General features: G+C 40.8%; 1 protein-coding gene across 1 annotated transcript in view; it reads left to right on the forward strand.

Moving 5' to 3' along the window:
* Positions 1-16,471, forward strand: part of NVL (nuclear VCP like) — a gene marked incomplete at its 3' end in the record, with an annotated part of 72,819 nt that overhangs the window by 28,246 nt on the left and 28,102 nt on the right. Inside the window, exons 7-11 of the mRNA XM_080698563.1 lie at positions 136-253; positions 6,561-6,705; positions 7,555-7,804; positions 8,432-8,650; positions 11,269-11,373. Of these exons, the coding sequence (XP_080554689.1) occupies positions 136-253; positions 6,561-6,705; positions 7,555-7,804; positions 8,432-8,650; positions 11,269-11,373 (837 nt within the window). The remainder of the gene's footprint in view (positions 1-135; positions 254-6,560; positions 6,706-7,554; positions 7,805-8,431; positions 8,651-11,268; positions 11,374-16,471) is intronic.

A 16,471-nucleotide genomic window follows, 5' to 3' on the forward strand; every position in this document is an offset into this window, starting at 1 on the left:
TAGAATGCCCCTGGGTTCCATCCCCAGTACTGCAATAAATAAATAAATAAATAAATAAATAAATAAATAAATAAATAAATAAATGGATTTGTTTATGACTGTCTCTCATTTATTTTAAATAATTTTTGTTTCTAGTCAAATGCACCCTGTATTATTTTCATTGATGAAATTGATGCTATCACTCCCAAAAGAGAAGTTGCTTCAAAAGATATGGAACGAAGAATTGTAGCCCAACTCCTAACCTGCATGGATGGTCAGTTTGAGAAAATAAAATTCTTAAATGGTTTAAGTCATACAAAAAGATAAAATATTCAAACAGCATTTCTCATAGCACAAAAGAAGATATAGTTTTTATAAAAATTATACCATTTAATTTTTTAAGTCTCCTTTGTAGTAATTTTTAATGTATTTGCATACAAATATGCTAACACTGTTTTGCTCTTTATATTCTGGGATTGCCTCATAGCATTGTTTTACTGCTTACTCTTTGTCTTTTAACAATTGTCATGGAAGCTGGATGTGGTTAACACTCATCTGCAATTCCAGTACTTGGTAGGTTAAGAAAGGTGGATCACAGATCCAAGGGCAGTGCCCAATAACTTAGACCCTGTTTCAAACTTAAAATATAAAGTAGGGCCAGGCGTGGTGGCGCACGCTAGTAATCCCTGTGCTTGGGAGGCGGAGACAGGAGGATCGCGCAGTTTCGAAGCCAGCTGCGCTGGTTTAAGAGACTCTGTTTCCAAATAAAAAAGTATAAAAATAGGTCTGGGAGTGTAGCCCAGAGGTAGAAGGGCTTCCAGGAACCCCAGTACCACCAAAAAAAAAAAGTGTGTATATTATATATATATATATATAAAGTAGGGCTGGAGAAGAACATCCCTGGGTTGAATTCCTAGTATTGCAAAACATAAATAGCATCAAACAATGCCAGGGAAATGTTCCATTTTAATGCATTTATATTGACTTCTTTTTAACTGATATATGGTATTCTTTAATATATAGGTTTACCATGTGACATTTAAACTTTGCGTCATTGATAAATATTGAAGACATTTTGAATTTTTTCTTTGCATTAAACTTCAGAGGAATATCTTAAAAAGAGCTCTGTTGGTTCGTGTATATTCCTTTTTTATAAATACTGGAAATTTAATTGATAGTTGAAAATTTACTTTTTATTTTTTGGTGATACTGAAGGGTAGAACCCAGAGTCTTTCTACCTCTGAGCTACACCCCCAGCCCTATAATTTATTTGGAAATAGGGTCGCACTGAGTTGCTGAGAGCCTTAGCTACTTACTGAGGCTGGCTTCTAACCTGTTCGATCCTCATGTCTCAGCCTCCCAAGCACTGGGATTACATGTGTGCGCCACCACGCCCAGCTGAAAATTGTACATTTTAAACCGGGTCTGTTGGTGCACATCTGTAATCTCATTATTTAGGATGCTGAGACAGAAAGATTGCAGGTTCCTGACTGACCTCAACACTTTATCAGTACTTAGGAACCTAGTGAGGCCATTTGTTTAAAAAGGGGTAGGGGTTGGGAGAATAGTTCAGAGACAGAACTTGGTTCAATCCCTAATACTACACACCAAAGAAAAAGATTATGCATTTCAGATTTTTGTGGGAAGTGGCAAATTGCTTTCCATGAAGACTTTGCAGTTTACATTTCCACCAAAACCATATGAATCTTCCTATTTGCAGATCCTTGGCAGTACTAAGTTTTTTTTTGCCAATTTGATTATTGAAAAGGGATTTTGTTTTAATTTGCATTTTCCTAATTACTAATGAGATTTGTGTATTTTTCCATATTACTTTTTTTTTTTCAGTGTCCTGTTTCAAAAAATAAAGAATAAAAAATTAAGGACAGGCATGGTGGTACACGCTTGTAATCCCAGTGCTTGGGAGGCTGAGACATGAGGATCGTGGTTCACGGCAAACCCAGGGGCATTCTACCTCTGAGCCACACTACAAGCCCTATTTTTTTATTCTTTCTTTTGAAACAGTGTCTCACTAAGTTGAAGAGAGTCTTACTAAGTACCTGAGGCTGACCACAAACCTGGGATCCTCCTCTCTCAGCCTCCCAAGTACTGAGATTACAAGCATGTGCTACTATCCCCAGTCCTATTTTTTATTCTTTTGAAACAAGGTCTAAATTTCCAAGGCTGAGGCTCACCTTGAACCTGTGATTCTTTTTTCTTAGCCTCTCAAGTACTAGGGTTATATATACATGTGGCGGAATTGTGTTTTTAAAATTGATTAGGGCCAGGCGTGGTGGCACATGCTTGTAATCCCTGCGCTTGGGAGGCGGAGACAGGAGGATGGCGCAGGTTCGAAGCCAGCCGCGCTGACCTGGTCTAAGAGACCCTGTTCCAAAAAAAAAAAAAAAAAAAAAAAGGTCTGGGAGGGTAGCCCAGAGGTAGAAGGGCTTCCAGGAACCCCAGTACCACCAAAATAAAAAAAAATAATAATAATAAATAAAGAAATAAATAAAATAAAATAAAATTGATTAGGGGTTTGGAGGTATCTTGAGTGGTAGAATGCCTGCCTAGCATGTGTGAGGCCTTGGGTCGATCCACAGCTTTTATTTTTTTATATTTTATTGGTACACTATAGATCCATATCATAATGTGGATCGTATTGACGATGGCATACATTCACACAGTACTTGGTTCCCTCCCCTTTCCTTTCACCCTCTAACAGTGAGTGTCCAGGTTGACCATGCTACATTCACATTTATACACGTATTCAGATGTAGCTCTTTTCATTAACCAACTTCAGCCTTCTTCCTCTCCTACCCTTCCTTTCTGACTTAGCTTTTATTTTTTATTTTATTTTATTTTATTTTTTGTGGTACTGGTGGTAGAACCCAGGAGGATTCTACCTCCGAGCTACACCCTAGCCCTGTTATTTATTTATTTTTTCTTTATGTTGAAACAGGCTCTCACTGAGTTGGAAAAGGCCTCACTAAGTAGCTGAGGCTGTACCAGAACTGCAATCTACCTGTCTCAGCCTCCCAAATGCTGGGATTACATGTGTGCGCCACCACGCCTGGCTTGATCCTCAGCTTTTATTTGAAGTAGTTGTATTTATCTATTCAGGTTTTATTTATTTTTTGTGTGTGGTACTGAGGATTGAGCCCAGGGACATCCTGCCTCTGAGCTATAACCTCAGCCTCATTTTTTTTTTTTTTTTTTTTGGTGGTGGTGGTACTGGGGATGGGACCCATGGGCATTCTACCTCCAAGCTACACTCCCAGCCCTATTTTTTAGTCCTTTTTATGTTTGAAACAGGGTCTCACTGAGTTGCGAAGCAGCTCGCAACTGAGTAGTAGTAGCTGAGGCTGTCCACGAATCGCGATCCTCCCATCTTTGCCTCCCAAATGCTGGGATTAAAAGTGTGGGCCATTGCGCCTGGCCCTAATTTATTTTTTACTTTGAAATAGGGTCTCATTGGGTTTGGTGGTGTGCTCCTGCAATACCAATACTCCAGAATCTGAGGTAGGAAGATCACAGGTTCAAGGACAGCCATAGCAAGTAATGGGACTTTCACCAACCTAGTCATACCTTGATTCAAATCATTTTTAAAGAGCCCAGGTGTGGTGATTCAGGCATGTAATCATAATACTTTGAGAAGTTGAGACAGGAGGATTGCAGTTGGCAACTAACCTCAGCTACTTAGGGAGGCCCTCCTCAACTTATTTCAGAATCAAGAAAAAATACAGCCCAGCGTGGTGGCGCATGTTTGTAATCCCAGTACTTGCGAGGATTAGACAAGAGAATCCAAGTTCATGGCCAGCCTCAGCTACTTAATGAGACCCTGTCTCAAAAATAAATAATAAAAAAATATGGCTGGGGGTGCAGTTTGGAGATAGAATGCCCCTGGGTTCAGTCCCCAGCAACAGAAAAAAGGAAAAAAAAAAAAAAAAGGAATAGAATAGTGCTGAGGGTGTAGCTCAGAGGTAGAATGCCCCAAGTTCAATCCCCAGTACTGTAATAAATAAATACATAAGTACATAAATAAGGAAAAGAAAGGGAATAGGATCTCAGTATATTACTGATCACTGGCGTCAAACCTCTAATCCTCATGACTCAGATTCCCAAGCACAGGGATTACAGGCATATGCCACTTTGCCTGACTTTTATTTATTATATTAAATTTTTTATTAGTTCATTGCAATTGTACATGATGAAGGAGTACCTCTAAAACCTGAAGGCTGAGACAGGAGAATCGCGGTTCATGGACAACCTCAGCTGCTACTTACTGAGACCCTTTGCAACTCAGTGAGATCCTGTTTCAAAAAATAAAGAATAAAAAATTAAGGATGGGCATGGTGGCGCACGCTTGTAATCCTAGCATTTGGAAGGCTGAGACCGGAGGATTGCGGTTCGCGGCCAGCCTCAGCTACTTAGTGAGGCCCTCTGCAACTCAGTGAGACCCTGTTTCAAAATAAAGAAAAAAAATAGGGCAGGGTGATGCTCAGAGATCAAATGCCCCTGGGTTCCATCCCCAGACCCAAACACACACAAAAAAAGTGTGTGTATAATGGGAAGAAATCCTTTGTTATTTATTTTCTCCCAGTCTGAAATTTATTTATTGTTTTGGGGTTTTTTATTTTGTTTTCAGTCCTGTGGATCAAACCCAGGGACTTGTGAATGCTAGGAAAGAGCGCTGTCACCAAGCTGTATCCTCAGCCTGTTTTTTAGTTTTGTTTTAATAGAAATATACAAATTTGAAGCCGGGCATGGTGGCGCACGCTTATAATCCCCATGCTTGGGAGGCTGAGACAGGAGGATGGCGCAGGTTCAAAGCCAGCCTCAACTACTTAGTGAGGCTCTCAGCAACTTAGCGAGACCCTGTTTCCAAATAAAATATAAAAATAGGTCTGGGAGTATAGCCCGGAGGTAGAAAGCCTCTGGGTTCCACCCCCAGTACCACCAAAAAAAAGAAAAAGAAAAGAAAAGAAATGTATAAATTTGGAAGGAATCAGCTCGAACTTTTGAAACTAGATTCTCCCTATTTAAAAATAGAGCACGTTTTGTGTACATGAGTAAAACTTGACTCAGTATTTATCTTGTGTTCTTTACAGTGTCAGGTTGCAAGTTGCTTGTTCGACTTTTGTGTGTGTGTTTTTCAGCATTGGGGATGGGACCCAGGAACATTCTACCTTTGAGTTACACTCCCAGCTTTATTTTTTATTCTTTTTTTTTGGGGGGGGGGTGGTACTGGGGTTCCTGGAAGCCCTTCTACCACCGGGCTACACTCCCAGACCTATTTTTTTTATTTGGAAATAGGGTCTTTAAGCCAGCAAGGCTGGCTCCGCCTCCCAAGCACCAGTGCTATCCTCCTGTCTCCGCCTCCCAAGCGTGGGGATTACAAGCATGTGCCACCACGCCTGGCTTATTCTCTGTTTTGAAACAAAGCCTCACTAAGTAGGGCCTAAGTAGTTGAGGCTACAGGGAACCACTCTCCTATTTCAGCCTCCCAAGTACTGGGATTGTAAGCATAGCCACACCCAGCCTACTGTTTTATTTTATATAAAAATTTCCTGCTGTGTTTTTTTGTTGTTGTTGTGTTTTTTTGTTTTTTTGTTTTTTTTTTGTTTTGTTTTGTTTTGTTTTTTTGGTGGTACTGGGAATGGAACCCAGGGGCATTTTACCGCTGAGCTATACCCCCAGCCTTAATTTTTATTCCATATTTTGAAATAAAGTCTCACTGAGTTGCAAAGGGTCTCACTAAATAGCCAAGGCTGTCCTTGAGCCACGATCCTCCTATCTCTGCCTCCCAAATACTGGGATTACAAGCATGCACCACCACGCCTGGCTTCCTGCTATGTTTTTGTGGCCCATATATTTAGAAAAACCTTTCGTGCTAGCTAAACAATACACTACATAAATTCACAATTAGCATCCTAACTTCTTACTTCCTGTGAGGGAGTATAACCAAATTCCCTGCTACTTCATTCTGATTGAGAGAAATACTTACTACTTAAAAAAGAGTAAGTGCCATATTCTGTTAATTCCTAAAGCCATCTCTAGATTCAGCAGAGTGGTTTAGACTGGTTTTTATTCCTCCATCTCAAATTGATTCCACCATTCTTCAGAGACATTAAACTCTTTCCCAGACTGCTTGCCTCTTTTAAGTTCTGTACTTTCACTCATGCTATTTCTTGTATGTAAATTTAACTAGCCTCTCTGCTTATGAATACTTCTCTGAAATAATACTTTTTCCACAGCCCCTCCCTTATTCCTTAGTTGGAATTCATAATTTTTCTCCTTGTCTTAACTTGGTGCTTTTTTTTTAACACTACTTCACTAGATTTGTTTTATACACAATCTTGTCAATTTTACACTTAATATTTCTCGGTACATAGCAAATTGCCGAGAACAAAGTTTGTATTTGTAAATTCCTTACATTTTTTTGTATTAGACATTTAATAAATGTTAATGTTAGTTAAAATGTGTAATATTTTCTCTAGCCATGAAGTGATTTGTGTAAGCATTATTGCCCTCAGTGTCAAGTTTTGTTTTTTTTTTTTTAACTGCTTTTCTGTGTCTTTTGCTAGAGCTGAATAATGTGGCAGCTACAGCTCGGGTCCTAGTCATCGGCGCTACTAACCGACCAGACTCATTAGACCCAGCTTTGAGACGCGCAGGAAGGTTTGACCGAGAAATATGCCTAGGTATCCCAGACGAAGCATCAAGGGAAAGGTATATTCTTATAGAATGATATTTTATGCTACTACGTTGTCTGCACCAAATACTTTGAAATTAAGGGTAAGAAATACTACGTAGCATGCTCAAGTGCTTGCTAGCTCGGTCTCTAGGAAATTGATTTGGAAAAGGAAAAGCACTCAGTATATTAATACTTGAAATTGATTTGGAAAAGGAAAAGCACTCAGTATATTAATACTTGAGCTGTGGATCGTGGTACGTGCTTTAACCTCAGTCCTTGGGATGCTGAGACAGGAGGATCTAGGACAACCTCACCAAGTAGCAAGACTCTCAGCAACCTAGTGAAACCTTGTTTCAAAAAAACCAAAAACTAAAAAGGGCTGGCATGCAGCTTAGAGGTAGGAAGCCCTTGGGTTCAATACTCAGTGCCACGAACAAAAAAAAGAAGATAAACAACTTCCTTGCCAGGATGCAATGGCACACACCTATAATACCAGTACTTGGGAGATCGTGACAAGAGAATCACGTGTTCCATGTCAGCATGTAGTATCTTAGTGAGGACCTGTTTCAAAATAAGAATTCAGATAAGCCAGGGGGTGACCCTCTTGTCTCAGCTTTCCAAGTACTGAGATTACAAGCATACACCACCATGCCCGGGTTTTAGTATAGTTTCTAACAAGCAGATGATTGCCATTTTCCTTTCTGGAATAAGGTTGTACGTATAATAGTGATTTAGTTCTTGTTAAGTGAATAAATTATTTCATCTTATATATTATTCATTGTTGACAAGAGTTTAATAGAATAAAATGCTTCAAATAAACATATTTAGTGACTTAGAGTATTAATTAAGAATCTGAGATTTTTTTTCCTCTGATTTTTGTACAGGATACTTCAGACTTTGTGTCGAAAATTGAGACTTTCTGAAACTTTTAGTTTTTGTCAGTTAGCACACCTAACGCCAGGCTTTGTTGGTGCTGATCTGATGGCACTTTGTCGAGAGGCAGCCGTGTTTGCAGTCAATAGGGTCTTGATGAACCTCCAGGAGCAGCAGAAAAAAGATCCTGAGAGCGAAGGTTTGCCATCTGAAGGTGTTCCAGAGAAAAGGCTGGGAACTGAGACCACTTCTGAAACACAGGTGCTTTCAAATGTTCTTTATTTTATCTTAAAGTCAAGTAAGTGTTAAGATAGTTAAGATTTAGTGCTTTATAGAAAAAGTGTGCTAACTGCTGGTAGACATTGACTTTTTTGTTTTAGTGGTACTGGGGTTTGAACCCAGGGGTGTTCTACCTCTGAGCTATACCCCAGCCCTTTTTTTGTTTTAGTGGTACTGGGGTTCCTGGAAACCCTTCTACCTCTGGGTAACAATCCCCGACATACATACATATATATATATATATATATATATATATATATATATATATTATTTGGAAACAGGATCTCTTAAGCCAGCGCGGCTGGCTTCGAACCTGTGTGATCCTCCTGTCTGTGCCTCCCAAGTGCGGGGATTACAAGTGTGCGCCACCATGCCCAGCAGAAATTATTAAAATATATAGAAGTTCACTATAATTTATGGAATATCGATGTAATTTTTTTCTCTTTTTGGTTTTGAGGATCAAACTCAGGGCCTTGTGCATTCTATGCAAGTGCTCTATTACTGAGTTAAAGCCCCAGCTCTTGAAACAATAATTTTTAAAATTACAACTTGTTATTTTCAACAGACTTTGTGATTAAAAGTGTTTTGCCCTCAATTTTTCCCTTTAAGGATGAATTACAAAGGCTGCTGCAGTTGCTGAGAGACCAAGATCCCCTCTCTGAGGAAGAAATGCAAGGGCTTTGTATTGAATTTAACGATTTTATTATGGCTCTAGCCTCCGTCCAACCCTCCGCCAAAAGAGAGGGCTTTGTCACCGTCCCTAATGTGACATGGGCAGACATTGGTGCCCTTGAAGACGTTAGAGAAGAACTTACCATGGCAATACTGGTATGTATGTTAGCTGCTGAGTGTCAGTGGGGTATGTGGCAAGTCAGTGAAAAGAGCCAAAGCTACATGTATGTTTAGTCAGTTTTTACTTTTTGTTAAGGCATGAGGTCCCACGATAGGGGACCTACCATGTACCGAGGCCCCCCTTTACCACCTTTGGAGGACTGAGGGAAAATGGGGTAGAGCAGTTCAGATTTTCCTAGGATACATACTTTCTGCCTGGTGTTATTCCCAGGTTGAGACCACAGGATCTGGGGAGAGGGACTTGTACACAGGCCATGCCAGTTACACACACCAGTCACCCCTTTTGTCTTCATTGCCTTATCACTTGCAGCAGTAGAAATCCACATAGTTTTGCAAACAGTCCCTGGTGTGGTTGTGGTTGGGGGAGCAGCTATCATGATGATCATTCTTTATTGTGTGTGTTGTACTGGGAATTGAACCCAGGAGTATTCTACCTCTGAGCTATATTCTCAACTATTATTTATTTATTTATTTATTTATTTATTTATTTATTTATTTAGCGGGTCTGGGGATGGAACCCAGGGGCATTCGACCTCCAAGCTACCCTGCCCTATTTTTTTAATTCTTTATTTTGAAACAGGGTCTCACTAAGTTGTGCAGGGCCTCACTAAGCTGAGGCTGTCTGTGAACCATAATCCTCCAATCTCAGCCTCCCGAATGCTGGGATTATAAGCGTGCACCACTGGCTTTATTATTTATTTTAAAACAGGGTCTTGCCAGGTTTGCCAGGCTGGCCTTGAGCTTGCCATCCTCCTGCCTCAGCCCCCCAAGTAGCTGGGATTATAGGCATTTGCAACTGTACCTTACATTCATACTGTCTTCTGCCATGTGCTGACTGCCTAAAGATTCCCCTGAAGTGTGCACAGATATGTCTATGTTCTCTCTTAAGTGCTGTGTCATAAACGGTTGGCTTTTATTCTTTTGAGATCTGTTTTAAACTCTTTCAGTAATGCTTGGTTTCCATAGTAGTGAGTTGAAATTTTTGGGAGGTTTTTGTTTTTGTTTTTGTTTTTACTATACCAGGATTGGAATCCAGGGGCATTCTAACCTTAGGGCTACACCTGCAGTCCTATTTTTTATTCTTTATTTTGAAACAGGGTTTCACTGAGTTGTGCAGGGCCTCACTAAGTAGTAGCTGAGGCTGTCTGCGAACTGGGGTCGTCCTGTCTCAGCCTCCCAAATGCTGGGACTACAAGTGTGCGTTACCATGCCTGGCTGTGAGTTGAATTTTTTAAAAGTTCAGGATTCAATGAAGACTAAATTTTTGTTTATTTTTTAACTTTTTATTTTTTGTATTGGGTTTCAACTCAGGGGCATTTTACCTCCAATCATATCCCTAGTCCGATTTTATTTTTTATTTTCAAGCAGAGTCTCACTAAGTTGCTGAGGCTATCTTTAAATCTGAGCTCCTTCCTTTTCAACCTCCAAAGTACTGGGATTACAGGCTTGCTTCACCACACCTGCTTCATTCATTTTATTTTTCCATTTTACTGATCATTCAGTGATTTGTAAATTGAAGTATGGTCCAGTTAATTGTATGTATTGCTGAAAGAAAAAAATAACACCAGAATTACAGAGAATAGCTATCTCTGGCTCTTGACTGTGTGAAGCCTACTGTTGCTTCTGATTTTGTAAAGGAGCTCCTTGCCTAAACTTTTTATTACCTAGAAATTTACATGGTTTTCTCAAATACCTTGGTATATTGTATCATTTTATTTTACTTATTTGCTTTGTAATAGTGGGGATTGATCCCAGGAAGTTTCTGCCTCAGAGCTATATCCTCAATCCTTTATTTTTTTATAGTGAAACGGGTCTTGTTAAATTATTGTGCACCTGTCTCAAACCTGTGGTCCTCTTATCTCAGCCTCTTGAGTACTGGGATAAGAGTCATGTGCCCTCTAGTTTGGTGGCTCTTTTTTTTTTTTTTTCCTTTTAAGGTACTGGGTCTGGGTATTGAACCTAGTGCCTTGCACATTGCTAGGCAGGTGCTCTACCACCAAACTACACCCCTAACTCATTTGTGTGTGTGTGTGTGTGTGTGTGTGTGTGTGTGTGTGTGTGTGTAGTACAGATGATTAAACTCAGGGGCATTCTACCACCAGGCTACACCCCCTAGCCCTATTTTATGTTTTATTTCGAAACAGGGCCTCACTAAGTTGCTGAGGATGGCCATTAACCTCTGGTCTTCCTGTCTCAGCCTCCCAAGTACTGGCATTACGTGCATGCATCACCATACCTGGCTCTCCAGCCCTTTTTTATTTTGAGATAGTCTTGCTAAATTGCCCCTGGTGACCTTGAACTTTTGGCCTCCTGCCTCAGCCTCTGAAATAGCTGGGATTACAGGTATGTGCCACTGTGCTGTGCAAAATATTGTATCTTTACGTCTAAAATGTTCTTATTACTTAGGTATACATTCCTCAAGAGCAGAAACTTTACTGTTTATTGTCCTATACCTCATGCTTCGGACTGAAATAAGCCAGGCACTATCTATTTCTTTGGGCTTTAGTGTTGAGAATGTGTTCTGGAAATAAATTTGAACGTACAACAGGACATGGATGCATGTAATAGGTCACTGATGTTACTATTCTACCCAGGCTCCCGTACGTAACCCAGACCAGTTTAAAGCTCTTGGATTGGTGACTCCAGCTGGAGTCCTCCTTGCTGGTCCTCCTGGCTGTGGGAAGACTCTGCTTGCAAAGGTAGGGTGTAAGTTCAGCTACATGTATTTTATTTATTACTCTCAGGGTACTATGAATTTAACTTTTAATGTTACAGTGAGATAAGTCTTTTGTATAATTTCCTTTAGAAATTCATTTTATCAGCCGGCTGTGGTGGCGCTGTAGGATCACGGTTTGCTGACAGCCTCAGCTACTTAGTGAGGCCCTTTTCACCCTAGTGAGACCCTGTTTCAAAATAAAGAATAAAAAATAGGGCAGCGGGTATAGCTTGGAGGTCAAATGCCTCTGGGTTCCATCCCCAGACCCCCCCCCAAAAAAAAAAAAGAAATTCATTTTATCATCTAGGCATGCTGGTGATGCCTATAATCCCAGTACTTTGGAGTGTGAGACAGGAGGATGACAGGTTCCAGGACAATCTCAGCAAAATAGAAAGACTCAGCAACCTAGGGTAATACTCTTTCCAAGCAACCTAGGGTAATACTCTTTCCAAACAAATAATAGAAAGGGCTGAGGTGTTGTAGCTCAGAGGTAGAATGTTCCTAGCTTCAATCCCCTGTACCACAGGAAACTGACAGCTTCAAGAAGTTTTCCCGTGTGTGTGTGTGTGTGTGTGTGTTATGTACTGGGAATGGAACCCATTGAGCTATACCCCCAGCCCTATTCTTTTTTTTTCCTTAATTTTTCTTTTTTTTTCAGGTCGGGGGATGGAACCCAGGGGCATTCTACCTCTGAGCTACACCCCCTGCCCTATTTTTTTTTATTCTTTATTTTGAAACCGGGTCTCACTGAGTTGCAAAGGGCCTCAATAAGTAGCTGAGGCTGTCTGCGAACTGCGATCCTCCAGGTCTCAGCCTCCTGAATGCTGGGATTACAAGCATGCGCCACCATGCCCGGCCCCCAGCCCTATTTGTAATCATTATTTTGAAATAAGATCTCACCGAGTGCAAAGGGCCTAAGTAGCTGAGGCTGTCTGTGAACCACGATCCTCCTGTCTTAGCCTCCTGAATGCTGGGATTACAAGTGTGCACCTCCATGCCTGGCTTCCACTTTTTAAATTATTTATTTTTTGTGGTACTGGGGATTGAACCCAAGGGTATTCTATCACTGAGCTACACCCCCAGCCCTTTTTACTTTTTATTTTTGAAGCAAGGTCTTACTAAATTACCACATGCTGATCTTGCAACTGTAATCCTCCTGTTTTAGTATACCAACTACTGGGATTGAACCACTGTGTTCAACTACAGGCATGAACCACTGTGTTCAGCTTAATGTATATTTGTTTGTGTGTTTTGCGGTACTGGGCATGGAACCCAGGGGCATTCTACCTCCAGGCTATACCCCCAGCCCTATTTTTTATTCTTTATTCTTTATTTATTTATTTATTTTGGTGGTGCCGGGGTTCCTGGAAACCTTTCTACCTATGGGCTACACTCGCAGACCTATTTTATAATTTTTTATTTGGAAACCGGGTCTCTTAAGCCAGCAAAGCTGGCTTTGAACCTGCGCGATCCTCCTGTCTTCGCCTTCCAAGCGTGGACATTATAAGTGTGCACCACCACGCCCAGCTTATTATTATTATTATTATTTTTTTTTTCCGGGTCTGGGGATGGAACCCAGGGCATTTGACCTCCAAGCTATACCCCCTGCCCTATTTTTTATTCTTTATTTTGAAACTGGGTCTCACTGAGTTGCAAAGGGCCTCACTAAGCAGTTGAGGATGTCGGTGAACTGTGATCCTCCGGTCTCAGCCTCCCGAATGCTGGGATTACAAGCATGCGCCACCACGCCCAGCTTTATTCTTTATTTTGAAACAGGGTCTTACTGAGTTACAAAGGGCCTTACTAAGTAGTAGCTGAGGCTGTCCTCAAACCGCAATTCTCCTGTCTCAGCCTCCCATTTAATTTTTGTTTTTGTTTATTTATTTATTTGTTGGTACTGGGGATGGGACCCCAGGGGCATTCTACCCCTGAGCTACACTCCCCAGCCCTATGTTTTATTTTTTATTATTTTTTATTTTATTTTTTGGTTTTTGGTGGTACTAGGGGTGGAACCCAGAGGCTTTCTACCTCCGGGCTATACTCCCAAGCCTTTGTTATATTTTATTTGGAAACAGGGTCTCACTAAGTTGCTGAGAGCCTCACTTAAGTAGCTGAGGCTGGCTTCGAACCCGTGCAATCCTCCTGTCTCAGCCTCCCAAGCGCGGGGATTACAAGCGTGCACCACCACGCCCGACTATTTTTTATTTTGAAACAGGGTTTCACTGAGTTGCAGAGGGCCTCACTAAGTACTACCTGAGGCTGTTCGTGAACCATAATCCTCCTGTCTCAGTCTCCCAAATGCTGGGTTTACAAGCTTTTGCCACCATGCCCGGCTTAATATTTAAATTAGCTACGTCTGAGCTGGGTGTGATGGTACACTCTTGTAATCCCAGTATTTAGGAGGCTGCTACAGAGAGTTGCAGATCTGAGGCCAGCCTCAGCAACGTAGCAAGATCCCGTTTCAAAATAGAAAGTAAAATAGAGCCAGGTGTGGTGGCGCACACTTGTAATCCTAGTACTCCGGAGACTGAGACAGGAAGATTACTGGTTGTGGCCAGCCTTGGCTATGGATCTCTCTGCACTTAGTGAGGCCTTGTTTCAAAATAAAGAATAAAAAATTGGGATGGGCTTGTAGCTTGGAGGTAGAATGCCCCAGGTTCAATCCCCAGCACCACAAAAAAAAGAAGGAAGGAAGGAAGGAAAGGGGTAGGGTATAGCTCAGAAGTATAATGCCCCTGGGCTCAATTCATTATTCATACATACATATATACATACACATGTATGTATGTACATAAATTAGTACATCTGTCTTTAGTCTTGTTTATAGCAAAAAGGAGATGTTTTTTTTTTTTTTTTTTTTTTGCGGGTCTGGGGATGGAACCTGGGGGCATTCGACCTCCGAGATACACCCCCTGCACTATTTTTCTTTATTTTGAAACCAGGTCTCACTGAGTTGCAGAGGGCCTCACTAAGTAGTTGAGGCTGTCTGCGAACCGCCTCCAGAATGCTGGGATTACAAATTACAAGCGTGCACCACCACGCCCAGCTTAAAGGAGATGATTTGAATAATTGGAGATCTGCAGATAAAGGGAACTAGAAACTCCAGTTTTCTCTTTTCTTTCCCACACTAAGTTGCCAACAGTTTGGAACCACTCTGTTTAGTCAGATTTCTGGTTGGAACAGGAACCAATACATTGGACTTCATGGATGAGCTTCCTTGGATCCATGGGCTTAGATAACATACTGTGTGTACTCAAATGGTAGAGGCAGGCAAAATATTACCTAATGTAAAATCATGGGACCATCTGTAAATCATTACCTGCTGAGCTATATCATGTTGTATAAAATTAGATTTTTGGCTGATTTTTAATTTTATTTAATTAATTAATTAATTAATTTGGTGGTACTGGGGTTCCTGGAAACCCTTCTACCTCCAGGCTACATTCTCAGACCTGTTTTTATACTTTTTTATTTGGAAACAGGATCTCTTAAGCCAGTGTGGCTGGCTTCAAACCTTCACGATTCTCCTGTCTCTGCCTCCCAAGCGTGGGGATTACAAGCGTGCGCCACCACGCCTGGCTTGTTTTGTTTAGTTATAGCAATAAAATATTTTTTTTTCTCAGTGCCAGCATATACTGAGTAAATGGCATAAAGAAAGGGCATGTGATTACTGGAGCCAACACCCTGTAAATTGTTAGATTAAAAGGAAACTGAAAGAGAATAGTGAACCTTTAGTTGTCGGTAAGCACATAGTATAGAAGCAAAAAAACTGCTGACACAGTACAAAGTTCATGATGATATCCACCAGTCATAGTGGAAAAATTAAATTTTTTCGCCAGGCCTGGTGGCGCACACTTGTAATCCCTGTACTTGGGAGGCGGAGATAGGAGGATCACGCAGGTTTGAAGCCAGCCTTGCTGGCTTAAGAGACCCTGTTTCCAAAAAGAAAAAAAAAAAAGTGCATACTGGAGGTAGAAGAGTTTCCAGGAACCCCAGTACCACCAAATATATATATATATATAGATAGATAGATATAGATACATAGATATATAGATATATATTAATTTTTTTCAATATTTTCTTCTAGAAGACAAAGTTTCCACCAATTTCTGAGCTGTTTAGGGTTTCAGGGGGATAATTCCTAGTTATCTGGCATGTAGATGCTGAAAACCTAATGTGGATGAATTTCTAGGTGTTTATCCTGTCTCTCCTTAAGAAAGTAGATGGGTGTGGTGGTGCACACTTATAATCTCAGCATTTGAGAGGTCTGAGACAGGAGGATCACAGTTCACAGACAGCCTCAGTTACTTAGTGAGGCCCTTTGCAACTCAGTGAGACCCGGTTTCAAAATAAAGAATAAAAAATAGGGTGGGGAGCCAGGCATGGTGGCACATGTTTGTAATCCCAGCATTTGGGAGGCTGAGACTTGAGGATCGTGGTTCGTGGACAGCGTCAGCTACTTAGTGAGGCACTCTAACTTAGTGAGACCCTGTTTCAAAACTGAAGAATAAAAAACAGGGCAGGGGGTGTAGCTCAGAGGTTGAATGCCCCTGGGTTTCAGCCCCAGTACCACAAAAAAAAAAAAAAAAGAAAAGAAAAGTTATAAAACTGGCAGCAGAAAGAAGATTGAGAGATATGGATAATCTACATACTGCATAGTTTTTGCATGAGAAAATGTGTATATGTGTCATTCTTTCACCAAACATTTATTTATTTATTTATTTATTTACTTATTTACTTATTTACTTATTTATTTATTTTTGTGGTGCTGGGGATGGAACCCATGGGTATTCTACCTCTGAGCTACACCCCCAGCCCTAATTTTTATCTTTTATATTTGAAACAGGGTCTCACTGAGTTCCAAGGAGTCTCACTAAATAGTAGCTGAGGCTGTTTGCAAACCGTGATCCTCCTGTCTCAGCCTCCCAAATGCTAGAGTGCTACTTTAGATTGTAGTGTTTAAGAAATGGTGACACTTTACTAGCATGAAGAGGCATGGTAAGAAGGAAAATGGATTTTGAAATGGAAGGGAAAGCACTTACAGCTTGTGTGGGTGTAAGATGACTTGTGTTGGTGAGTTT

The sequence above is a fragment of the Muscardinus avellanarius genome (genome assembly GCF_963383645.1).
Source record: "Muscardinus avellanarius genome assembly, chromosome: 7".
Classification (NCBI taxonomy): Eukaryota; Metazoa; Chordata; class Mammalia; order Rodentia; family Gliridae; genus Muscardinus; species Muscardinus avellanarius.